The 27,998-nt window shown below is 40.0% G+C and overlaps 1 protein-coding gene across 1 annotated transcript in view; it reads left to right on the forward strand.

Annotated features, from left to right (window-relative positions):
* The window catches only part of adamts3 (ADAM metallopeptidase with thrombospondin type 1 motif, 3), a 219,384-nt gene that overhangs the window by 153,239 nt on the left and 38,147 nt on the right, over positions 1-27,998 (forward strand). The window contains exons 11-17 of the mRNA XM_050050278.1: positions 173-286; positions 858-1,003; positions 2,060-2,235; positions 5,191-5,324; positions 6,918-7,041; positions 15,403-15,483; positions 24,732-24,895. Coding sequence (XP_049906235.1) covers positions 173-286; positions 858-1,003; positions 2,060-2,235; positions 5,191-5,324; positions 6,918-7,041; positions 15,403-15,483; positions 24,732-24,895 — 939 coding nt within the window. The remainder of the gene's footprint in view (positions 1-172; positions 287-857; positions 1,004-2,059; positions 2,236-5,190; positions 5,325-6,917; positions 7,042-15,402; positions 15,484-24,731; positions 24,896-27,998) is intronic.

Below are 27,998 nucleotides of genomic sequence, written 5' to 3' on the forward strand. Positions count from 1 at the left end.
AAAATTTGATGGGTGACATTACGTTGGTGTTTTAAGAGAATATTTTCCACTGCTGCCTCTCAGTCGTTCGGTAATGCATTACTATGTGTCACATGCTTTAATTTAATTTTCATTTACAGTACCAGTTCAGATTTGCCTTCACAAAGGAGTTTTCCTCTTTTCTGTGTTTCAGTTTCGAACATTTGACCCGTGTAAACAGCTGTGGTGCAGTCACCCAGACAACCCGTACTTCTGCAAAACCAAGAAGGGGCCACCCCTCGATGGGACCGAGTGTGCTCCTGGAAAAGTGAGTTTGTCTTTTACATGTGGTACTACATGGCCAAAGGTATGTGGACGCCTCAGGAAAAGTGCCTGGACACAGAGTTTAGATAATAACACAATAGTGTACACAGCCATCCCCCTTCTGGTAAGGTGTCCCACCAGATGTTGACACCTGGCTGCAGGGATTTGCTCCCATTCAGCCACAATTACTGAGGTCCTACACTGATGTTGAGTGATAAGGTCTGGCTCACAGTTGGTGGTCAGAGCTCTGTGCAGGCAAGTCAAGTTCTTCCACACCACACTGGGAAAACAATGTTTTATGGACGTGGAAAGAACCCTCCTCAAACTGCTGACACAGTTGGAAGCACACCGTTGTCCTAAATATCATTGCATTATGTAAGATAAAAATTCCCCTTAACTGGAACTGAGGAGCATAACCCCAACCTTTAGAAACAGCCTCAGACCAAAAGTACTCCTGACCACATACATTTGGCCGTGTAGTGTATTCTCATTTTTTCCCTCCATTGTCATCAACTGAGTCCAGAGAGGAGGTTTTTTTTGGCTGACTTTTTCCTCTCTCCCATCATCCTCTGCAGTGGTGCTACAAAGGTCACTGCATGTGGAAAAACCCTAATCAGGTCAAACAAGACGGCGCCTGGGGCTCCTGGAGCAAATATGGCTCCTGCTCGCGCTCCTGTGGAACTGGAGTTCGCTTCCGGACACGCCAGTGCAACAACCCAGCGTGAGTGGCAATAACAACATGATTTGATTCTGTGAGGATGTTTGGTGTTGTACATGTCCGTGTGCTTAAATGAATCCTGCCTAATACTGAGTTAAGGATTCATAGACACATAAAATCAGGATTCAAATAACACCACATTTTTGAGGGGAGCCCTATTTTTTGTTAGCCTATAATTTATTTCAGAAAATATAACGGGAAATATTGATTTATCCAGAAACTATTGCCACCTCACAGTTGAATGGTAAATGGACCTGCAATTGTATAGCCCATTTCTAGTCATCCTACCACTCAAAAGTGCTTTTTACACTACAAGTCACATTCACCCATTCACACACTGGTGGCCGAGGCTAACACTCAAGGTGCCACCTACTACTCAATTTTAACACACTCACACACCGATGGAACAGCCATCAGGAGCAATTTGCGGTTCAGTATCTCGCTCAAGGATACTTCGACATGCAGACTGGAGGAGCCAGGGATCGAACCGCTGATCTTCTGATTAGTGTACGACCCCCTCTACCTCCTGAGCACTTACAGTTTACATCGATGTGTGTGAAAACACGGATATTTCACACGTGTCTTCCCCCCGGCATCACAGAAGATCTATACTATCAGTTTCACAGTTTCAAGATGGACACTTAAAATTAGTGTCACCAATTCAGTATCAGACCAAATGTTTTTCCTTCTGTTCCTCAGATATGATGTTGTCTTATGGCCAGAAAGTGTTTTTGCTGAACATTATGTCACAGTGATGACCTTTGACCTTTTGGATATGTAATGACATCACAGTATCATCATCTTGTTCTGTTAGACAATTGTGTGAATTTTTACATGATGAAGGTGTGAATTCTTTAGTTTTTGGCTAAAAACATGAACATTGTGTGAGGTCACAGTGGCCTTGACCTTTGACCTTTGACCACCAAAGTAGATTCAGTTCATCTTTGAGTCCAAGAGGACATTTATACCAATTTTAGCTGGATTGTTTTCATATACTGTGTATCAAATAAATACTCACAGTCTGATCAGCTCTCATGTTCATCTGTTTCCGGCCTCCAGGCCCTCCAACGGCGGCCAGGACTGCCCAGGAGTGAACTATGAGTATCAGCTGTGCAACACTGACGACTGCCCCAAGCACTTTGAAGACTTCCGAGCCCAGCAGTGCCAGCTCCGCAACTCCCACTTTGAGTTCCAAAACACCAAACACCACTGGCTGCCATACGAGCATCCTGACGGTAAGCCAGACAAACACCAACAAATTATTTTGTCACAGTGAGAGACTGAAGTGTTTCTTTACACCAAAAAAGGACAATGAGAGTCAACGAGAGCAGGAGATTTAGATTCTCACAGCCAGGACTGAAGAAAGGTATTGTATATTCAATACCAGGGATGTTCCCAGCACTTTTAGACAGTTTCAGCAGACAGTCCAGACTCTTTTGTGCAAAGAGAACGTTTTCAGTTGTTTTGTGTCTGCTTCTCTCTTTACTCTATTATTTTAGCTTTCTCTCTGGCTTTTTTGGTCTCCTCATCAAAGTGCCAGCATGCAGAGTTTAAAACCATCCAAGCTCAAAATGTGCCCTTTCTGCTGAGGTGATGGATCCCCACAGTGCAGATACAAAAGTTATATCCTATTTCAATCTCCGCTTGCTCAGACATTGCTTTTATCTGACTTTGCTCCATGGAGCTGTGTGCCGCTTATTGCACCTAAATTGGTTGAGGTTTTCAGAGTCAGCCATGTAGAAGAGAAGCAGGAAAACTGCAGGGAGGCAAGATGGTAAAGAGGGAACTCATTGTTCTGTTGAAGCTAAAGCGCTTTTCTATCGAGTGTAGTGCATTTTGAAAATGAGGTGTGAGGTACAATAGAAAGTACATGTGGTTTTATACAAGGTATATATATATATTTATATATATATATATATATGTATGAGTCAGTGTTTGAGTGTATGAGTTCAGATTTTTCTGTTGTCAAGGCTTAGTGTTTACATTCTAGGTGTGTGTGTGTGTGTGTGTGTGTGCACAAATGACTTACTAATATTTTCTTGTTTCACAAATGTACAATTTGCCTTTTTAGATAGACAAATACAAACAGTTCATTTTAGTCGAATGAAAAAAATAGTCTAGCAGTTTGAATGTACCGAAGGCTTAAAACATGCACACAAATACAGATTGGGTGTTCAAAATATCTGCAAACTTTAACAATAACTTATCAACCTGGACCCTATTTTCACATATTTTTGTGTCTAAAAGAACAATTTTTGAAATACAGTAGGTCCAGTGTTGAGCGAGAGCGCTGGAGCCTGCAGCTGCTAAACAGGCTGCAGTGAAACCACTCGGGGCATTTGTGCACGGTCAATTTACGTCTACTAAAAGAGCTTTTTATGGCACTTAGGTGAAGAAATTATTAATCTAAGTATCTGACAACATTATGGAAAAGATCATACAGAGATAGACCTTTTTGTTAAAGAGTAAAATGCTTATTGTTTAACCAGAAACAGCCCCAGTATCATGACTGGAAAAGCCGTCACACTCCATTTAAATGAACAGTAATTCAGGTGTGTATAGAGCTAGCATAATGTCACATCTAACTGGGTGACCTAAGGGTGTATTTCAACCAAACAAGAGTTGGTGATTGTTGGACCAGTTGAACAATGAAACAAGATGGCTTTTGTGAGTTTTATTTTGTTTCTGTTGACTTAAATGATGTGTGTTTATTTTAAATGTAGCCTGGAGGCTTTGGCAATAGGGAATTAAGGGCTGCTTCTCGTTTAACAAAAGGATCTTACTGTTTAACAAAAAAGGTCTGTCTTTTTAGAGATCCTTTCCATAATGTTGTCAGACACTAATTTTGTAAGCATGTCAGTGGCAAACACAAGCACTTTTAGTGAATGTACATTGATGGTGCACAATGGCTAATTAACGTTACATTGCAGCCTGTTTAGCCGCTGCAGCACTCTCACTCAATACTGGACCAGTTTCAAACAGTGCTGTCTCAATTCGTCACCTAGACACAAAACCATGGGAAAACAGGGTCCAGGTTGAAGCATACTTCACTTACCCTTTAAGTTAAACTCGTACTTTAACTGTACGTTTCTTGCTTTGTCACTGTGAAACAACAGGACCACAATATATATGTATTTTTTTTTTTATTTGCCCTCCTGTCCTCACCATGCAACATTGTGTTTGGCTGTTTTAAAGGTATGATATGAGGAAGGCAGTGTAGGAGCTATACCTGTAATTAATCACAGCAACCTTTGATTTCTACAGTATTTTACTCTTAAGGCTTTTACAAACTGAGGCTATCTTTTTCCAGATGTCTTTTTTTTTAACCCATCATCTGGAAAAAAAAAAAAGTGGCACACAGAGTCCAATTCATTTTATTGTTCTATTCATTGCAAAAATTCTCAGTATGAGACAAAATGGAAGGACGTTTTATCTCCCCAGCTGTCGCCACTGTCCTCTCTCTCTGTCTGCACACTGTCACTCTGTCTGTGTAGGGTCTTCATCCTCTATTACATCCTCCTCTTTGTCAGCATCATCCTCCTGAATGTTACTATCTGAGCACTGAAAGCAGGAATCCTGAGTTATGAGAGGATACTATGCGTCCCGTTCCTCTCATTTGTTGCGGATGTTTATGCCATGTTTTTGTCACTGCTTCTTGGTTAAACAAATCTCTCAAGGCTTTTACGGATGTGGATTCCAAAATGTTTACTTTTAACAGCGTGCTAACATAATTGACACAATATAATGTACCAATTTAAATGGGGTCTTTATTGTTTAATTGGGGCTTAATTCAGTTTTTTGAGAACTAAGTAAGGCCAAGAAAGGGTTTGCATGCATTTGGTGTGTTGGTTTGGTGTTAGTTAGTCTCTATCGTATTCCCTGCAGCAACAGAAATGGAAAAGTGTGTCAGTTTTTTGTGCAAAAAGACCAATAATTTAGGTCATTCGAGCAGTTGGCAATTAAAAAGAAAATAGTACATGGATGCAGAGCTATAAACTGGTACAGCCTGACACAAATTAATGTAGGCTTCCTGCTTTTCATTGTTCTTTCTTTAGTATTTGGGTCCGGATCTTTTAATGTTACAGTATATTAAACACAACACAATCATATATGAAAAAAACTTATTATATTCTTGTTTTTCCAAATTAAATGTTCCACCTAATAACTCTCAACAATCTAATCCACTATAGCCAGCAAGAGATGCCACTTGTACTGCCAGTCAAGAGAGACGGGAGACGTGGCGTACATGAAGCAGCTGGTGCATGATGGGACACGATGCTCCTACAGAGATGCGTACAGTATCTGCGTGCGTGGAGAGTGTGTGGTAAGGACGTGCTTAAACTCCATAATGTTGACACATAAAAGCTGCATTAGTAAACGGGACTCATTAGCAGCTGCAGCCTGTTTGAGTTCTGTGAACTTTAAAGGACGTTATTGAATTACAAACTGCACAATCAGTAACAGGTCCAGCTTGTAACGTGCTGTAATTAGATCCAGAGTGCTGTTTTTGAAGCAGCATTATTATACAGCAGAAGCTTTATAATGATGTTTTGTTTACTCCCAAAGTGTCCTGAGACCCCCCCTGACAACAGGAATTAATTTACGCAGACTGTCAATGTACACTAAGTACATAACTAGGTACATGCCGTTTCTGTTCCACAGTGTATTCACAGGTTATGGCAGTTTAGGGAAAATACATCACAGCTGCAAGAATGTGGCAACTAAAAGCCGTAGAACAGTTAGGCTAATTAAAAGCAAAAGTTAAAAGCAAATTATTATGGCATGACATGTGCAACTATGTCAAATGCTAAATTTGGAGAAGAGCAGATGCATTTCCAAGGAGAAGGAGGGTAAGAAAGTATTTAAAATAGGTGCTCTATACTTCACAGTACAAGAGTAATGAGTCAACATATTAAGTACCCAGAGGTGGGAGAAATACTTTTTCTTAATAAAAGTAGCAGTTCAACAGTGTAAAAATGTAAGTAAAAGTCACAACTTTGTGTAAAAGTACAAACGCATTAGACTCAAAATATACTCAAAGCACAAAAAGTAAAAGTACTCATTATGCAGGCTCATTTCAGAGTAATATATGTACTATAATAGTATTGTAATTATTGATGCATTTATGTGTATATCACTTAAATGTGGCAGCTGGTGAGGGTGGTGCTGATTTCAACAAACTTTTCTACTGCTGTGTAACTTAATCTATAAAATAATATATCATAATCATATTTTGGATTTCTAAAGCTATTCTGCAAAGTATCTATAACTGTAAAAAGTACAATATTTGCCCCCAAAATGTAGCAAAATAAAATTATACCTTTAGCATAACATAGAAATACTTAAGTACAAGTGCCTTAAAATTATACTTAAGTACAGTACTTCAGTAAATGTTACTTCCCACCACTGAAAGTACTTAATGAATGTCTACATGGTGGGGCTGTTATAACTGGATCTATGTAACATGGTTATTGGTCCATTGTCAAACTTCTTTGCAAATTGCATTAATTATATTAATAGTGTCAGGCAGCAGCTTGCAAACACAACTCTGTGATCAGTCAGCACTGATAATCCAATTTATTTACTTGTTTATTTGACAAGAACAAATGCATAAGACGTTTCATATTTAAAATACAAAGTAGATGCAGTGCATACAGGTTTTAGCCATTGCTACCTGCAACCCCTGTCCCTGGTTAGGCTTTTAGAATTAAAACACAGTAAGTGTAAGATTACTGAGCATGGAGTAATTCAATACAATGATACAACACAGCATAACTAAGTCTTTGTCTAGCTAACGAAACCTTAGTGAAAACATCTGACACATCAGTTTGTCGTTAAAACCACGTTGGCAATCTAACACTTCCAGTACCAAAAAAGAATCTCAGCTCATCTGTCTAATTGTTGTCTTGGTCTGCAGAAAGTCGGCTGCGACAGAGAGATCGGCTCCAACAAAGTTGAGGACAAATGTGGCGTTTGCGGTGGGGACAACTCCCACTGCCGCACCGTTAAAGGAACTTTCACCCGCACACCAAAGAAACCAGGTAAGAATGCACGGAGCCAGCGTGAACAGTGTCTGCGGACAGAAACTTTTAAAACACAAAGGATTTTATGTCTTTACATGAATGATTTAACTGTTTTTTCCCTGCATGTTTTCTCAACTCCAGGTAACGAATGTTTCTCATCTACAAAACACTTTGAATGAATGATTAACCTTGATTAGACTTGTACACACTGCACAGTTGTCTTGCTGTCATAATTATGTTATTACTTTAATCACTTATTAAGGCTAATATGAGAAGATAATAGACAAGATGGAGGCCAAGCTTTAGCACAAAGCAGTGTGGCATTTTCAGCCCATTATTTTACATTTATATTAGTTAGTTTGGCAGATGCAAAGAGACGTGCAAGTGAACAAATTTAAGTATCAGTATCACCTCAGAACACACACCATAATGTGTTGATTTACATTTAAGAGATGAGGCTGATGTTATTCTCTAATTCTTTCATTGCCAAGACCGAAACATAAAGTGTCAGTACTTTGTGACTTCCTGAGTCTGTGTAAGGCCGCTAACCTCAAACATGAATCTTAAGAAATAGCTCTCATGTACATATTTAAACAGCAACCATATTCACAGCAGCAGGAATGATGTATTTGGGACTGAGTCAAAATAAACTACAGTGTTCGTGCTAATAGATGGGATCTGTTGACAGTAAGAGAAATCACTCCAGCCTTATCTTTAAACACTGATTCTCACTGATACTTTTTAGTCAGTTTAAGTTAGTTTCACTGGTGTGAGCTCTCTGGTATTGTAGGATATAAGGCATCAGGGTTGTTCCTATGGTACACCTTGCAAACTGATTTTGGGACAGTGGTTTTAATTGATTTTTTTAATCTTACAAACACATATGAATTATTTAACATCAACAACAGAAAGAAAAATTAAAAGAAAAAACTGAAAGATCCCACCCCAAATCAATAACAGACACTGTAATATACAAAGAATTAAATTAAAAAAACAAGACAAGTGAGTCTGTGGCCTCTAGTTTCGCAGACAGGGTGAGGCAGAGGCGCAGCGCACCTGCGCTTTGCCAACTGGGTGTGGCCAGGCGGATTTTGCAAGTTTGGCACACTGTGCGTGCTGGCACAGCTACTCCTCTTTCCCACCTCCGTCCCTCCTACGTACCTGCACAAGTTGGAAAGAGGGAGGAGAGAAGGCGTGGAGTGGGTTTTACACAGCCGATTCACATCACACCAATCAAATGTGCCCCTCTCCTCGCCCTTAAATGCGCTGCGCAAAGGCGTAATGAGAGTTTACTCAATTGGCCATGGCAGAAGAGAGCAGCAGCGTCAGACGGCCAAACTTGTCCCAGGAGGAAACGTATGTTTTGGTCCGGGAGGTCCAAGCTCGCGGTGTCCGAATATACGGAACTGTGAGCTTGGACCTCCACGGGCTGATGATGCAAAGGTAGCCTGGGAGGACGTCACCACATTTCCCCTGCTGCGCCGCCACACCCATCTCAGCGCACCTCGGTCTGCCAAACTACCAAACTGAGTGCGCTGCTCGAAACTAGCTCTGCGCGGGGTTCGCCACCCTGCGTCGCACCGGGAAACTAGAGGCCTCTATCTCTGTAGGAAACAATGCAAGGGTTTCCTAGGTCTTCAAAATTTGTCCGATATATGATTGAGATCAGAAGTCAGTTTCTCCAAATATCTATGATATCCACGTACTCAACATGAAGTACCTGTGGAGCAGACAGCCACAGCAAGATGAGCACTTTTTAGCCAGAAACAGGAGGATAATAAACTGAGTTTTCATGTCTGTATCAAAAAAGATTTTCTGAGGAGACAGTATAAACTGTTCACTGACGGTTAAATTGTTGTGAGACTCTCAAGACAGCACTGTGACCTGCAGATGGAGGCAGCCAAAGGAGTCTTGCTAGCTTGTCTACTAGAAGGTAATCCGTGAAGAAGTGCGTAACACAACTGTACTTTGATATTTAGTAAGGATGCCTTTAGTCTTTTGTCTCTGTGTTACAGTTCTGTTACTGCAGAATGTGGTTTGTCTTAAAGCAAACAACGTCCACTGGCTCTGTTCAGAATCTCCAGCTGGAGAAATATCACATTCATTCTTTATTCTACATTCAGGATTCACATTAGTTGACTGTTCTTCCTGGGGACCACGCAAAATGCAAAAACAAGAGACAGCAGTAGTTTAATCAGGAGAGATAATAAAAAGAATATGTATTAACATGTGCACAGAGGAATGAAAAACGTGGAAAGTCTTTGGCGATTAGACGCTGTAGAGATGGTCTGATTTAAGGAGGGTGATGAATCCGTAGTCGAATAGGAAACCCCCCGGGTTCTAGACGCTGGTGTTGGTAGAGGTGGTGAAGATGAGATGAAGATGGAGAAGTGCGGATGATCTGGATGAGTAGAAGGATGAGGCTTTGTTGAGCTCGTCCTGGACTCTGGATACGATGGCTGGAAGTAAACAGGGCGGAGGAGGGCGCAGAGATTCTGCCTAAAATGATGTCTGAAAGCAGCAGAGGAGAGAGCAGACTTAAAATTTTGCAGTGGCATCCTGATTGGCTGAGAGAAATCGTGGCAAAGTTTGATTGGATAACTAGAAGAGTGAACACCCATAGTGAGCTGATTATAGAGGAAGCAGTGGGAGAGGGATGGAGAGAATTGTGAATGGATGAGCACAAAGAAAGACTGAACTCACGCTGAGCTTCATTTATCTCACATTTACAATGTCACCACATCAGTTCATCATCAAAGAAATACCAGATAATGCAGAGGGCGCAGGACAATGCTGAAGACGTTTAAGATAATAAATGTAATTTTCAATAATCACTTCCTCTAGAAATGCTCTGTTTTTTTGCACAAAGACATTTATCATAATGGAACCCACAGCCAGTGTGCTCTGTAAGATAACACTCTATCTGTAGTGCTACTGTAGCTTCAATCACCTTGCAGGTCAAAGTGTTTCCTTGAGAGTCTCACAGAATTTTTGCCAGGATCTATATTTAGTGCTCCTTCAATTTTAATGAACACCTGCCAAACAATCTCTCTCCCTGTCATTTCAAGGGAACTTACACATTTTCCTCTACGTATGGCAGCACAGATAAAATCTGAGCAATAAGTGCAGTAAATACCTGTCTAAATGATAGGCTCGTGATTTCAAACATCCTAGTTGAAGGAAATTAAATGTGGAGTGCAGTTTTTCACTGTCTCCCTCTTACATTAATGAGAGCATGCAATTCTTTAAGTGCTGATTAAAAAAGCAAATCATGATTAGCTGACTGACCCATTATCAGCACGCTACATTACATTTTAGCCTTTCACTGGCTCTTTGAATCATTCATTTAATTTTTATCAGCTCTTGTTTGACTTCTTATAACATCTGAAATCAGTCCCTTCTAACAAAGTCTGATTTCTGAAAAGAAGAATAGCTGTGACTGCCGCTCATCACGGCTGAAGTAGACCAAAAAACATTCCTCCTCTTGCAGAGTACCAATTTTAATTCAGTAAAAAAGTGCACTTAATGTGAAAAGGATAACTGTCGAGTGGCCTGTAACAGCAACTGGAAACATCCGCAGTTTCCACATGTGAGATTTGTGTGGTAAACCACCGAGCAGAGGGCTCATGGATGCGCCACTGGACTAAAATGAGGAATTTACCAACCGATGTTTTCCTGAAATGAAAAAATAGTGAGGAAAATATAGAGGGAGCTGGCAGATGACTCTGCAGTGCATTCATGCAGCCGGGAACAAATACAACGACGACCCCAGGAACATGATCGTCCTGACAACTGCAAAATGAGATGGAGAAAAGACGATGATTGCACTGACGTCACTCCTCTGCCTTTGCAGGATGCAGGAGGTGGATGCACCACACAGAGACCAGTGTCTGTTTAGTTAAATAGAAAACTGTGTGCGCTCTGAATGTAAATGCAGTTTAACAGACACTGGGTAGTTCAGGATGTCTTCTGCCTGCGCAGTGGCTGCTTGAAATGAAGGAGGAAGCCTGCATCTGATGTCTTGTCACAGTGCTGTCATCTCCTTGAAGGGGCTCTTAAACTACAGTTGTGTTCCAATCCCACACTGTGTTCTAACTTCAGCGGGGTTTGATTCATTCTTGACCTTGGAAACAATAATTTGACAAAGCATCCAAAAAGAAAATGTTTGATTATTTAGCTCTCAGTCATATCTTATGGTTAGTGGATGGAGTTGTTATCATTGCAGTATTGTCATGTGACATCAGGTGGTCTTCTCTGAGTATTTTGATTATATCGAATGGTAAACAATGAGTATATTCAAACAGGACTAATAGTCTGCAGTCTTGCCAGCAGCTCTGTGAGGCTGTACTTGGGCACACGTGAGCTGAATGCTAACATCAGCATGCTGTTTGTAATGACAATGCTAAAATGCTGATGTTTAGCAGGTACAGTTTTTGTTGTGTTCACAATCATAGCTTTGCTAGTTAGCATGCTAATGTTTGCTAAGTAGCAATGAACACAACCTAGCCAACATTTGTATGTGGGTAGTAAATGGGCCCCAATGGGATTATCAGTGGGTTCCATATTTGGCCCCATGCCCCTTGCCCACATGGGTTGGTTTACCCAAGTTGGCCCCACTTGGGTTATGCTAGTGCTACCTGGGTACCAAGAGAGTATGGGTCCAAAATGGGCATCTTTTCTTGGGTAAACCCATCTATGTTGGTAAATGGCATGGGGTCAGTATGGAACCTGTGGACAATCCCATTGGGGGCCCATTTTTCAGCTCATTTACTACCCACATGGGCCCTACATCCAAATGTTGGCTGGGAACATACAGCTGAAGCTGAGGAGAATGTTGTTAGTTTTGTAGGATTAGTCATGAGCCAAAGTATTGGAAAAACTCAGATGTTGACGTGATGTTAGCGCTGGATGAAAAGTGAAGGAGTCAGCAGAGTTATCACAATTCATCCTGAGGAGCTCATGCGTATTGTGCTAAATTTCCCAGCAGTGCCTCCAATAGTTGTTGAGACCAGAGTCCTGCATCAGGTGTCTACCAGTAATGAGCTTTGCAGGTGCGGGGTTGTAAAGCTAGACTTATGCAGGACTCTAGTAAAGACATTTCACTCAAAACCACAAATGTCAACCTCAAGATGGTGCTAGAGGAAAAGTCAGGTGGATCACCAACATCATGAGGATTCATCCTTCTGGAAACATGTCTGTGCAAAAGTCCCTGGCAATCCAACACATAGTTGTTAAGATATTTCAACTTGGACCAAAGTGGAACAGTGATCGACTGCTAGCTTGGCTGAAAAAGTCAGTTTGAATTAAAAAAAAAAAAAAACATTTCCAAGGTCACAGTTTGATTGACCTCTTCTTTCTGAACATTGGAACATGTACAGTGCAAAAACAGTGTATACTGTTACAGTTAGTGTAAAATGCATACTAATGTGTTTGCAGTACATTCATAGTTTGGAATTGGAACACAGCTTATTAAATTATGTTGATGGTCTCTATCAAATGATTTACAAATGCAGTGTTTATTAGTGATTTCAAAATGATCTGACTCAAGACATCTGGCACTATTATTTAATTTAATTTAGTTAAATTAATTTATTTATTTTTTATTGTATTTTATTTTATTTATTGTATTTTATTTTATTAATTTTTGCTGTGTTGTTAAATACAGAACGACACAAGTTAACAACATGGTAGTCTGCAATGTTTAAATGGAAGTTAAAATATGAGACGATAAATTGATTTTGCACTGATTGAGACCTAGTCTGGTCTTAAAATTACATTCCTGTCAACCCAGCTGTCAACCACCACTCAACCTGGCTTAATCTTAATCTAAACATCAGTGAGTCCAAACACTTGAAAAGATTTCCGCACACTTGCATCTAAGCATTGACACACTGCATTGATCTAAGTGTGCAGAAATCCTTCCAACCAAACTGCAATGGAAAACAAGAAAAGGATGACGGTAAGTGTGTACAAACATAGGTGCAATCGTTAAGTGGCCACAGATGTTATAGTATTTTTGATAATTCCAGAAAAGACGTATTGATGAAAAGCCCCACTGAGATCATAGAGGCTTGAATGAAATCCTGTCCACCTCCTGCAGATCCATGACATTTCTACTGTACTTGCTCAGAATTGTCATTCACAGCTTATAAAGGAGTCTGCAGGGAGAGATGAGAGTGACACAGAGCTGAGCTGAGTATCTGACAGCTGTCACAGCTGCCACTCCGAGCAGTCAGGGTTCATTTGGATTAAGAGACCCTTATTAATTAGAAGAGAAATAATTAAGTCCCTCTTTTTATCGTTTGTTAATGTAGTTAGTCTTTTTTGAATCTAATTTGTAAGTTCAGAAACAAAGTGTGTCTCCAGTTCATTTGAACCTTTTCAAGTGAAGCAGGTTATCTCCACTCTGCAGCCACACAGCCCCCCCACCCACACACACACACACACACACACTAACACACACATGTTTCGCTCGTCAATACACATCCCACTGTGCAGTGTTAAGCTGAATGAGTGAGTAAGTGGTTAATTTCCTTCTCTAAAAAATGTGTCTTCACTTTAACCACCAGCATGAAGAATAAACAAAATGACCAATGCATTTACTTTAACGGTTTCATGAGCCTCATCTGTCACCAATAACTTGTCATTAAGTTCAATTATTAAGCAACCAGATGTCACAAAGTCAATATAGAGCTTCAGAGAAAAATGAAAATTGACTTTCTGCGAGCCTGGACGTGACAGCTTCATCAAACCGTTTCAGGATTATTGAAACTGTGATCATTTCTTTCTTTCTCTTTTAACCACTGACGTTTTTTAACAGGAAAACAGTTAAGCAAGAGAGCCCAAAAAGAAACCCCTTTGTTGGAAAACACAATATGCAAGTATCCAGTGTCACTGAATCCCTCACAACTTCTTTCCTAGCGTTGTATGTGCAGCTTGTAGTGCAGATGGATGCCTAATGCTGTAGAGACCTAGAGACATGAGTGACGTAAGCTGCTGTTTCTTCTGCTCCTTGTTACTAATTCAGTGTCTATGTAGGTCTGACTTGACTGTCGTAACTGTGACGGGCTCACTATCCAGTCAAGTCTCTTAAACTCTCTTGAAGTTTTTTGGTCTTTTATTATAAAATGCTTTAACAGCCTAACAGACTAACTTTAAAATGTTCATGCAGACAAAAATGTCTGGGATGTTGTTGGCTATTTCCAGTCTGATTGATTGAACCTCAACTGATGCTCAGTTTAACCCGAGCATCCACACCCAAAGGGACTTTTTAGACGTCTAGCACTTAGACTCTGTGATCAAACTGTAATCTCTATCGAGCGGCTTGTGGTTGCCAAAATTGGCTGCCATCACAAAATCTTATCTCAGAAGTGAGAGGGGCATTTTTTGCAATTTTCCAAAAGTTAGATTGCAGTCTATCATCTTTAATGTACTGCAGAGTGAGCAGCCACCTGTTGTAACCTCGTGAGAACCCCTGAGACAGCGTGCGAGTGCATTTATAATCATCTCAGCTACGGCGCTGCGTCTGCCTCAGGAGGCACCCGAGTATTTGGGCCTGCCTGTCAAATGTAGGGGCGAGTAATTACAGCGCTGCAGCTCAGTCCTAGTGATTGGCAAGTGCCACCCCGCCGGCAAAAATAGTTTGCCTTCTTTATCCGATGTGAATTCCTCTGGTCCCTGCTATGCTAATTAAACATGCCTCCACTGTAGGTGATGTTGTTGCAGAGAAAAATGAGACGGAGAAACAGTGAGGAGAGGAAACGCTGTAAGACGAACTAACTGATTCATTTCTCTTTGAAGGGAAGACCAGAGGAGCCTTCTCTTTGCCCAAAGGAGCGCGAAATGTGTTTTTAAATGAAACGGAAGACTCTAGAAATGTACTGGGTGAGTCATGGTAGGTTTGTGAGTGGTGGACATCCCTGACAGAAGGTCACTTTGCTGCTCTGTAGTCTGAAAAACCTGTTCCTGATGCCTCATTGAAACATGGCTGAAGGCATTCACATCCTGTCTGCATGTAATCAGTGTGAGAATAAAGGAGGGGAAGTTGCAGTTCATTTGAGAGAGATGTGTAATAGCAGGATATTATTGATATCTCTGAGAGTCCTTTGACACAACGGATGTGAGTGTACGGCTGTTTCAATGAAAGTTTTCTCCGCAGGCTTCCACAGCGAGGAGGAGAGCTGACATGTAGATATTTTCTTTAACCTCTTCAAACATCTCTGTAGAGCAAAGAGAACCAAACTTCTGAAACAAGCGTGATGTCCACCACTGCAAACAAACTTATTATTTCTGTCTCTGCTTAACCTACCTCTCTCTGTCTTTATCTTTCCTAACCCTCCGTCTTCTGCTTCTGCTGCTGCTGCTGCAAACTTGGCAAAGGTTACCTTAAGATGTTTCTCATTCCTCCTGGAGCTAGACATGTCATCATCCAAGAACACGAGGCCTCCCCTCAAATTCTTGGTAAGTGTGACTTCTTAACACATGTATAAAAATCAGAGGAAAAATCCTCCTCATGCTTTCCTGGAAGGCTGATGGGAACATGTGCTGTCAAACCATAAATAATAGACTTTGCATAATTTATTCCTCGTCACCTCTTTGGCAGAGAAAATTAGTCTTCATATTGCTCATTTATTATTTATCAATCCATCTAAGAAAGATGTCTAGATTATTGGGATCTCTCTATGCTGCAAAAATGGGACTGCAGTTTTTTCAGGACTGCATTTTTCTTGAATACGTTGAGGTGAATTCAGAGTCATAGTCGAGCCCATTCAGAGAGAGGCAGCATTTTTCATGACCACAATAATAGAAACACGGCATGAGTCAGAATGAAATACCTTCATAATCATATTTAAGTGTAACTAAAATATGATAATGAAATACCTTCATAATCATATTTAAGTGTAACTACTGCAGGGTTGTGTGTAGAATATTTTGAACACAGAGTCAGAGGAAAAGAATCATGAATTGTATGAACAGTAGAGAAAAACAACAGCCCAGCACTGACATATGTTAATATGTTGTGTAAATGTTCACATGACCGAAACCTCTAGTGGCTACAGGAGTTATGACTGTTGTCCTTTCGGAGTAAAAGTGGAAGAAGTGTGGTGTTATTATAGAACCACAAGGTCCTTTGGAGAGGTGACATTCATGTGACCAACAGACAAATGTAAGCCTTAAAAGGCTACTTTTCTGTAGCCTTGTTAGCTTGTCAACTTGTAGTGTAAAAGAAGATAAACAGTGAAGAACACAAATAACAACTGTATTTGCAAAAAATTGGTAAAACTCTCTACAGCAAAGAAAAAATGCAGTAAAGCCTGTAAATCGACCTGCTGAGTTCTTCATCTTTTCATATACAGTATATAAAGTTGTGACAACTTTTGAGTTGAGCAATGAATACATTTCCAAATTTATATTTCAGTCTGGGCCACTTTAGTCAAAGAAAACTTTATTTCCATTTGCAGAATTATATTAGGTGGTATGACTCTGTTCTGGGGCCTCTGTGCCTTTCCTAGGCCTACACAGAAAGCCTAAGGCCGGGAGAGCACACCTCTCTGCTCTTCCATGCGCCTACATGGAAAGCCTAAGGCAGGGAGAGCACACCTCTCTGCTCTTCCATGCGCCTACACAGAAAGCCTAAGGCAGGGAGAGCACACCTCTCTGCTCTTCCATGTGCCTACATGGAAAGCCTAAGGCCAGGAGAGCAGCAGCAAAGACCCCCAGGAACAGAACAGAAATGACATTGATATGTCAGGCACAGCATGAAAAGGAGGAGCTGGGGTGGAGGCAGGTTGCAAAGCAGCTTGTAGAGGAGGCAGCAACAGTAGGCAGGCCAGAGCAGTTTGAATAGGGCGCCCTGAATGAAATTCAACAATTGGTTGCATAGAAAGGAATCATGTGATCTATCAGCTGACTCCCTTTCGTCAGTCATCTGCTAGTCTCTAACTTTGTCTCCACAGTTGGGTGTTAGTTGTCATTTTAACCAATTTAGTTTAAAAAATACTGATTTAATGCAGATAGAAATGAACAAATGGAACTTATAATACCTACAAAGTTAATTTGCACCAATATCACAGTAAGTTAGCGCACCAGCGTACAACTCAAAGTACAGACATGACTGTTCAGAAAAGTGCATCAGAAAAATATTTATTCTCTTTAAACAAACAGCTGTCAGATCTCTGTAAAGACTTTGTCAGACAGATGATTGACGGCATGAAAGAGGTGGCTTATCTTTTTGTTTCTTGTTCTGCGAGTGGCCCGAGGAAAGTATGTTTTATTCAGCATCCATGAGGTGAAACAGGTCAGCATCAACATCCTCAGCCAGAGGCGGTGTGTTTTCTTCAGTTTTAGAATCAGCAGTACAGTGTAAAAATACTTTGTTACAAATAAGGGTCCTGCTTTCAAAATCTGACTGAAATAAAAGAACTAAAGTAATAGCATTAAAATATCCATAAAATACCAAAAGTAACAGCACTGGTTGTGCCCATTTCAGAATCATATTTATTATGTTATTGGATTATAATTATTGATGCTTTCATGTGTTCATTACTTAAATGCTGCAACTGGTAAATGTGGCGCTAACTGTAACTGTACCCTTGTATACAGCAGGGTAGATAACATTTAAAAGTACATTTTAACTTTACAGTAAACTTACTAATACATGATCTGAAGTCTACAGATCTACAAAATGATGCACTTTTGTTTCTGTGTTGCTTTTTCTAAAGTCAAGGCTGCACTTAATGAGCCTTTAAACATTTTGTAAAGGATTCCCAGTGCTAAATTGAGTAAGAAGTTTGTCTAAAGTACAGCAAATCAGATAAAGAGCAAAAAAAGATCTGCTTTTATTCTAAACTCTGATATGATAGCCAAAAGTGGAGGAAATATTTAGATCATTTACTTAAATACAAGTATTAAAAACACACAGCAAAAGTACTTAGAAGTAAAAGTCCTGTATTAAAAATCGTACTTAAGTGAAAATATGTAAGCGTAATCAGGAATATGTAATTTAAGTATTTAAAGTCAAAGTACTAATCAGGTAGAAAAATCATCCCCATGACGGATAAATTGAAATTATTTTAATTGATAATATTGATATTATATTTTATTGATTGATAATTGTTTCTTATGCATTAATATAAAGCAGGATTTTACTGCTGTAGTTGGTTGAGATGGAGCTCATTTTGAATTATTAACTGATAATAATTTTCATTATTATCATTATTTTTTTCATTAATTGATTAGGTTTGGTTTGTGAAAAGGTTTGCAAAAGATCTGAAAATGGGTAGAAATGCCCAAAGTGACACTTTAAAAGAAAAAGCAGCAAATCTTCACATTTGAGAAGCTGGAACTATGAAATGTTTTTGCAGGAAAAACAGCAATTATAAATATAGTTACTGATAGTTTTTTGTCAGTCAACAAATTGATAAATTGAGTTTTTGTTCCAGCTGTATTCGTATAAACTGTTGGGTCGTTTAATTTATAACAAAACAAGATTTGAAGTAGTAAAATACTTATTTGTACCTAGGTACAATTTGAGGCACCTTAACTTCTATATAGTAAATGTACTTAGTTACATTTCACCACTAGTACCATTATCTTGCGTCCAAACTCTCGGGGCCCAAATTTACACCCGGTTCAAAGCAGTGCACAGCACAATTGCAAGTTGTTATTGCTAGTTGCTAGTTTAAAATTAGCATGGCGCAGTATTTTTATGTCATTTAAAGGGCACATTGTTCAGATAGTACGATGCGCCGACATAGGTGGGATCACAACATGCTTATACTTATGCTTATTAGGCACATATGGAGGCATGGATGGGATGGGGTGGGTGAAATGATACATCATTTATGAGGAAAATATAAATTACAGTCTCTAAAATGTGAACCTGGCAGAGAGCAGAGCAGAGCTGCTGTCCAACTCCCCATTAAGACAGGTGTGTGCATTAGGCACAAGGAGCAGTGTCACTTGATTGTTTCAGAGGCTAAATGTTTCGTTCTCTTTCCTCTGTCAAGTTTACAGTTTTTAGTCTTGCTGCTAAAATGTCCCACAATATTTGCTACAGAAGCATTACTGCTTTTACTGCATTGCCCTCAGCAGGAGACCGCTCGTTCCTCCAATTTGCCAAATCTGACCTGTAAATAGCAGTGTGCAAGCTGCAGGTGCGCCTGGCTTTTAAAGGTAATGGGGGATGACATTTTGAGTGGTTGAATTCATGTCAGACAAACCTGTGATTAAATAGGGGACTAAATAAACCTGTTTGCCCCTTGTACCTTACTGTGCTCCCTGATAATGTGCCATTTAACTGGCAAAAGTGGGGTCTGACGAGCTGTAAATGCACTTGCACCATGTGCTATAGATCCTTTAACAGGGGCCCTTGAGCTACAAATCACCACATACAGCTTAAGCATGTGGAGACATTCAAATCTTGATAGCGCTGCTGTGCCTGATTACAGTTGCTAAGCCTTGATTGGACAATTGCTGATCATGGAAAAGATTTAACAAACCAACAATTGTGTTTTTCTTTTTTTTTTAAAAACAAGAGCTTGTCACATATGAACGTCATTCTGTGAAATAGGACCTTTTTCCCCTCTCTGAGTATTAAACTCAAGCCAAGCCAGTTTTATTAATATACCCAAAACTGGCATATCACAAATGTGCCTCGGGACTTCAGGGCAAGCGAATGCATCCCTTATGTCAGTAAAAATAGTCCCTCCACTCTGAGTGACTTTATATTTTTCATGCATGGGAGTGATAATAAGGAAGTGTGTCTGCCCGAAGCCATCGATAGCGTCTTTTTATTTCCTGCTCTGGGATTATTATCTGATATAAAAAACTGATGGAGGAGCTGGTGTGTTCACCACATTCATTAATCCACAGCCAAGGTATATAGTGACAGTCACCATCCATTCACCTTCCATTCATGCATAAATCAAATTTAGGTCCAGCAGGATGCGTTTCATAGCCTTATTATAAGGTCTTGACCCCCGCTGATTAGGGTGAAGATTATGTCAGAAGCTCAGAATTATTGATGATTGCCTCTAATTTTCGTCCTTCTCCTCCCCTGTCTATGGGGCTCTTGATAAACGTTGACGGGCAGAAGAACTTTTCCAGCTTGATCTCCAATCAGACTCAATCACAAGCTGTCGAGCAAGTAATTCTAGGGCAGTACTGGCATATATGGCATATATGAGGGAGAAGATGATTAGAACAGAAAGACAAAGGGAAGTCCCTTGAGAGAACTTTGGCGTCCCCGGCCGGTACCCTTTCCAGGACTTCCCCCAGAGACTCCAAGAAGACCGGGTACTCCAAACTGCCGTTGGGTTCATATGCACAAACAACAGTCAGAATCCGCCTCTCAGTGACTCATAGTCGCATCGAGGCGACCCTCTCGTTCCCCGGGAAGAACTCCAACACAGTGGCGCTCAGCCGGGCTTGTGAGTATCCCCACACCCACCCAGCGCCTCTCATCCTGAGCAACTCCAGCCCCTGGCGCCGCACGTAGAGGTGAGCCCAACTATATCTAGTTGGTACCACTCCACCTCCCACACCAGCTCCAAAAAAGTGACTTCCCACATCCCCCAAGCCAGTCTGCGACACCAGGGGTCAGCATGCCCAGGTGCCTGCCACTGCCTGCCACCCGGCACACAATGCGCCCGGCCCCAATGCCAGTCCCTGCAGGTGGTGGGTCCACAGGGTGAGGGATTTATTCAAGTTATTTCAAGCTGCAAATGGGTCTAACACCAGGAATGTTTGTCCTTTAATTCTTCAGGTTTATAACCCTAAATTGTTAAAGAAAGTGTATATGAGCCATTTAACAAATTTGGAATAAATATTCATCACATCTGTTGCCTTATTTTAAAAACTGCACAGCTGTTGTTACACTTAAAAGACTATTGTTGACAGCTGTTTTAGATTTCAGTAACTTTTGTTTCCAGTGTAAACTTCATGTGTGATGGCAGAAATAACCTCACCCTTTAATTAATTAATTAATTAATTAATTAAATCCTACTGTCAATGAAGGCTTTTAAATCTGTCCTAGATTACTTTGAAAAAATACTTTCAGAAACAGCTTCATCAGCTTGTTCTAACAGCTGAGTCATGGCGCGAGGTCGATGTACATTATCTTGAACGTGCAGAGCACTCAATAAGGGAACAATAGTCGTCTCATCAGTAAAGATTCATGCTACATCAGCTACAGCATGCCTGAGAGGGAACACAGGTCTGTGAGGTCGGCTTTAAGGTTGGTGTTATTCTGTATTTTTCGTATTTTCAAAAACTCTTACGACAAGACAAAAAACAACGATGTGTTAGTCCCTCTCTCATTGCTTTGACTTCCCTCCTCTGTCTACTAGTATGATAACATCACCAACTCTATCTGGTGATCTTTTTGAGGGGCCAGACCCCACATTGGGACAAGGATTAAATTATCTTACTGTATATAAAGTACCTAAAACTAGCTCAGGGCTTGGGTTTACTGTCTTACAGGACACAAACACTGGGCTCCCGGGTAAAGGTTGCTGGGTGTTGGACCCATCCACCTCCCCTCCCACCCTGCATAGTCCCGCCACATTTCCCCCGACACCGCCGGGCGCCTTTAAATAATAACTGCGACAGACTGCATGTATCATGCCGACGTGAAAGGACGGCTTTATTTGTCTGTGTCTGGTGCTGGAAGTCACTGACCAAGCGCCTGTTTTTGACAACTTTGGAGTGAGACCGGGCTGGTAAAGGATCTGAATACTTCCTCTGTCTGTGTTAGTGATTACTAAGCATTCCTTAAAGGTCCCATACTGTGAAAAGTCAGATTTCAATTTCTTTTTAGTTACAAAGCACGTGTAGATGCTATAGAAAGATCATTTTAAAGTCCGAACATCCTCAAACAAGCTAATGACAAGTTGTATTAAAACGATTACTTTCTTCTCTTAGCCTGCTACTATTTCTAAAATTGGTCAAATTGCATATCAATGGCATAGAAAACTACAACCATTACTTCATTATAAATAAACAAGTTTCAACCATTAGATGTGATCACATTTTGGACCTTGTCACCTTTTGTGTTGGGATCGGCAGCAGACTGACTTGGCAGAGATGGCTGCCACCTTGTTTATCCATTAGATCAGTGTAATGTGCTCTTACTGCCACTAGATGGCACAAAAAAGTGTCCACCAACGAGGACAACAGGTCTGAGTTGGGTAGAATAAAGAAGAAGAACCAGCAAACCCAAAATGTGATGCCCTCATATGAGGACACAGGGTCTCAGGAGGATTTAGACTGTTTGAAACAAAAGCATTGTATTGTATTTTTTGTGACATTAGCGGACAGGACGTGAACATGGACCTAAGCCTAACAATGTAATTCCAGTGAAACAGTATAAAGATAGCAAAATGGAGCGTTATAGACAGAGGGTGATTACAGATACATTCAGACAGACACTATCAGGAAAATAATGTGGGGTTTTTTTAAGATTAAGACAAGAAGCCACACTCCCAAAATAGAAACCCAAAATACAAGTATAAACCTGAATATGAGTATAATATTGGACCTTTAAAAGTCCAAATAATTCAAAATACTACACACCCTTTCTGGAGCTGTAATTGTCTGTGATGGAGCATTCTCATGCTTTTTCATAGAGATGAAAGTCCTAGTGAGCGGTCAGCGTGAATGTTAGCAGCTGCTGTGGAAGAAATATTGTCTGTGTGCTTCAGGAGAGAGCTGGGCTGTGCCAGATGAAATTGCTTCTATCATCACAGAGCATCAATCACTGAGAACCGTCTGTGAGACCTGGTCAACCTTTATTTTGACCAAATTGTGCAGCTGCGGAAGAAAAGAAAGAAACTCTCCACTGCAGAAGCAGGAGTGTAAAAATACACAATGAATGGGTTTTATATAGATTGTACAGAGTGTACATCTGGCTCCTGATGAATCTTACGCCGTCAGTTTTAGCATCAGACCTTTTTCTCTGCTGTAGTGTTGTAGACATCATCCATCCTTCCTGTCACTGTCATTATCTATGAGATGATGACATGAGCTGATGGATCACTTTGAAGATTTTTCTGACCTTCTTACTTTTCAAGGACTAGTGGCTCTGTAGTTTCCTGCTGTAAGTCCTGCATCTCTGTCAGTTCCAATACTTCATATATGTACTGTGGACGAGCTGAGTATAGGGAATGTATTCATCGTGACTTCACACAGACACAAGTGTGATTTTAAAGACTTGAATTAGAGCTCGGGTTTTAATGGAAAAGAGCAAGTTTGCTGCACTTCAGGGACTCACCTTTTAAAATCCTTTTATTCTGGTGCTCTAAGCTAACACTTAACTGTGCTCACTGATGATATGAGATACAGTTCAACACTAGATGCAGATGTAAAATGAGAAACAGTTAATGATCCTTTTTGTTTTTCATTTGCAAATGCATAACCACAGTTCCCATTAATCTCCTGCTTCATTACAGTTCTATAACTTTGTACTAAACTTTTCCAACTGCTGACACTAAGTGCTAAAGTAAAGTTTTTTTGATAGCAGCAACAATTAAGTTCATTTGTGGGCAGATGTTGGAAAATAATGATGCATCTAAATGCTACAGTTCAAATTAAGTACAGTGTAAGAATAGTGTCAGAAAGCCGATGAAGGGAAATGTTGCCACTTTTGTACTTAGTAATTAAAATTCCAATTGCTCCTAAAGCGGGATTTATACTTATTCGTCAAGTCAACGCAGAACCTACGGCATAGCCTGACCTGCACTTCCCCAGAAATGTAACTACACGTCGTGGGGACGCAGACCTCCTGTCTATTTTTGTGAGCTGAAACCATTTCCCTCAGTGGAAACAAAGCTTTTATTTATTTTGATTTCACAGATAAGAAACAATAAATTGTGAAGACAATAAAGCCGCCACAAAAAAACATTTTGTGGTTGATTTATCCTGGATTCATACGAGTAGAGGAACTCTCCGCTCGTCGCTAAGCTAATTTATACAATGTAAAATGCCATAGGCTTGTGCTAACGTTAGCATGTTATATTTTTTTTGAAAACGTATTTAGTGTGTACCTTGACCACTTTTGTGTCAGAGATCGGCGGCAGACTGACTTGGCAAAGATGGCTGCCATCTTGTTTAAACGTGGATTAATGTATTGTGCTCTTACTACCACCAGATGGCACATAAAGTGTCCACGAACGAGGTGAAGTGAGTGAAGTCAGATTAAGTATAAGGCCAAGTTAACCCAAAATGTGATGTCCTCATATGAGGACACAGGGTCTCAGGAGGATATATGATCAACAACCTTAACTATAAAAACAAATCTTAATATATTTAAGTATTGCATGATCCAATTTTTATATCAGCAATTTTATTTTCATAAAAATCTGCAGGACATTAAAAAAAAAAAAAAAAAAAAAAAGCTGGTTCTGTAAGATACTGCAGGTGTAAGTGTAAGACTTGAGCACCAGAAGGAATGATGTGCAGCACAGATGTGGGTCATTTAAGCATCTTCTAATTGGCACTCTTTTGCTTTAAAATGCATCAGGTTACAGCATTAGTCAGACATAATGTCATTACCCATCATAATGTGCCAGGGGTTAGACAGATCCCACGAATCAACCTTTCTAGACACAATTTAATTTTTTTTTATCTCAGTGAATAATTCAGAAAGTTTGTAATTCACAGAGCAAAGCCATTTGTCTGTCAGTGACTCATAACCAAATGACTGATTACAGCGATCAAGAACCAGGCGACAGGACATTACATTCTCAACGGGAAAGGAGAGGAGGTCCAGTCCAGAAGCTTCATTGACTTGGGCGTGGAGTGGCACTACATTATCGAGGAGGACGTGGAGACGCTGCACACTGACGGACCTCTGCATGACCCTGTCGTGGTTCTGGTAATGAAACCTACTCCTTCTTGTTACATTATAATTAATCTAAAGGCTTATCTGCTTGACACTGAGCACTGTATAAAATAAGAAGGTCAGCAGTTCACTTCAGTCTGTTAGTCTCACTAATTTTCTAGAACTATCTGTAGATAGTAATTATGCATTGTAATTATAGCCTTTTGAACAGCTTTTTTTAACAGTAACAACAACCGTAGTATCAGGCTCATAAGTGGTTTGGAAATAGCGTTCACTTGGCAGCTATTTTAGATTTAGTCTCTGTATTGACACGAAAACGTGTGTTAGTTTTAGACACATTTAAGTCAGTTTTATCTTTCATAGTTTTAGTCTGGTTGTGGTCAACTCAAAAAAAAGTTTTAGTCAATGAAAATTCATGACATTTAAGTCAACTTTTAGTCATAACTTTTTGTCAAGATGATTTTTTTCTCTTTAAACTAATCAGTCAAGCAAATACAGATATTATAAATTAGACTCAAGATGAGCAATTGTATAAATATTTCATCAAGCCAATTTTTTTCTACTTTTAACTAGTGAAACAAGTAGATAATTTGTCATTACAAATCATTTCCAAACATTTAGAATCATGCATTTCATTTCGAACTCCACAAATCCATTCAAAGGCTCCACCGCCCACAGTCAGACACACACGACTGCTTATTTACCGCCGAGTTATAGCTCGTAACTCACGCCAACGGCTGATGTTGTGCAGGTTAGCGAAACATTCTGGTGCTGACTATTTACTCGAGTTTACAGCCAGTCAGGGCTCCAATCTCATACTGCTCATGCTGCATTAGAAAGTAATTGCAAGCATGCATTTTGAATGCCCTACAGGTAAGAGAACAAAATGTGTATTTTTGACTTTGGAGTGACCTGTCCCTTTAGGAGCTGTTGTTTCACTGTCTCAAGGGCCAAGGTAGAGTCAGAGAGGATGAAAAATTAAACGTGATTCACATAGTTGAGCAGTAAGTCACTTTTGACAATGACCACAGAAGTCTCAGTGAGGTGAAGAGAGAGAAAACGCATGTGAGAAAACAAAAAACATTCATCTTCTTTGATATTTTTACTTTTTAACTTATAACTGTTTCCATGAAGAGGCTCTTTCTGCAACGGTCCTGCCAAGTCTGAATAAAGCCACAACATTACATTTACATAATGGACACAAACACTGCTGTTAAAAGCTTGAAATCTCCTGCCATGAAACACTTGATGGGTCCAGTCAGACAGCTGAGAGGCTTACGTTATATTTGTGAAAGCTCTTTATGCTTTTAAGGTGTACAAAGTCCTCTTTACAAATAGATGTTATTTTGAATTTGGCTGACAATTAAAAGAGAGAAAGGTCCTTCTGAGCAACAGTTCGATAAGAATGGAGGAAATCACCAGTCATTGGTGAAAGAAACTGAAAGCTTAGCATCAAAACGTGTGCAGATTTACAACCCTGATTCCAAATTAAGTTGTGACGCTGTGTAAAACGTAAATAAAAAAAAGATTTGCAAGTGCTTTTTGACCTATATTGAATTGAATACAGAACAAAGACAATGTATGTAATGAAAAAACTGATAAATGTTATTGTCTTTTTTCCTTTTTTTGTAAATATACACTCCTTCTTAGATTGATGTCTGTAACATGCTCCAAAAAAGCTGGGTCTGTGGCATGTTTATTACCATGTTACATCACCTTTTCTTTTAACCACACACAGTTAGTGTTTGGGAATTGAAGACATTAATTGTTAAAGTTTCAAAGGCGAATTTTTTTCTCAAGATTCACAAGTGGGCGCCCCAAAATCTTCAAGATTCAAAGACTGTCTGTGTTGAAGAATGAGCCAAAATCCCATCTGAACACTGTGTGAAATTGGTTTCTTCATGCAGGAAGTGTCTTGAAGCAGGCATTGCAAACAAAGGCTTCTACAAGTATTACTTTTTTTTTTTTTTTAATACGTTTTACAAAGTGTCTAACATTTTTAGAACGGGGGTTGTAAATGAAACAAGGTTCCTGTGTCATTGTCAGGCACACAGTGATGCCCATAACAAGCTGGAATTGTCCCCGAGGGCAGGGGCTCTTCAACGTTTTTCAAGCCAAGGAACCCTTTGCCGAAGGAGAGATGGAGAATGGATGCCCTACTACATATATTGTATAAAATTGCTCTCCCCATGGAGAGTGCAGTCACACAGCCTGCATTGTCTATATGTATACCCCTGCCTGTAGCTGTTGTGACAACAGCAGTTGTAGCATGGCTAGCTGCATTAGCCTCACCTTCTGCATTTTCACCAGTGGTTTCTGAGGTGGACGGTGTGTCAAAGTCTCGTCTTTGAAAAAATTACAGAATGGGTCGTTTTGGCTCACAAGAATGTCTGTACACTTGACATACTGGTAACAAACAGCTAATTGGCCAATTTTTGGTGAGAAAAAAGAGCTGCACAGTGATTTAGCGAATAGCTTTTTCATGGATAACAGGTAGCCTATCATTAATGTTGTACTATACATTAAATAGGTTTAATGAATATGACAATTTTTCTTCACTAATAATATGTTGGATTCATGTTAATGTGTATTTTTAGACACATTTCACTTTCTAAAGAATAAAATCTAAATCAAAACGTTGAGAAAATTATCAAGAGGTAATTCTGTGGCCCCCCTGCAGAAACTCTGAAGACCAAAGGATCCCCTGTCAAGGACCCGGGGTCCAGGGTTCACACTGTTGAACTATCAACTGAACACACTATGGACCGACCGTGTCAATCTAACCACTGAGTAGACTGCTGAGGGCAGAAAAACAGACAAACTAAATATTCAGAGCCCATTTGCACAGTTGTAGTTCAATAATGTCAGAGAGTCACTGATGTTTTTCTGGACTAAAAATCAAATTAAATTAACAAGTCCAGGCAGTATTCTCCCCTGTCATGCAGCACTGTGGGGGATCAGCGTAATGGAAATTTTAATAATTTAATTCTTTCCAATTCTTTCTTCTTTCAGGGCCAAAACTCACATTCAAATGATAAATGTAGTGTCTGAATTACACAGTTTTTATCTTAGTTAAAGCCATTATTGAAGGAAAGAAGAAAAATGTCGATATAACAGGTGTTTCCAAATGTTTGAA

This window comes from Epinephelus moara, chromosome 8 (genome assembly GCF_006386435.1).
Source record: "Epinephelus moara isolate mb chromosome 8, YSFRI_EMoa_1.0, whole genome shotgun sequence".
Lineage (NCBI taxonomy): Eukaryota > Metazoa > Chordata > Actinopteri > Perciformes > Serranidae > Epinephelus > Epinephelus moara.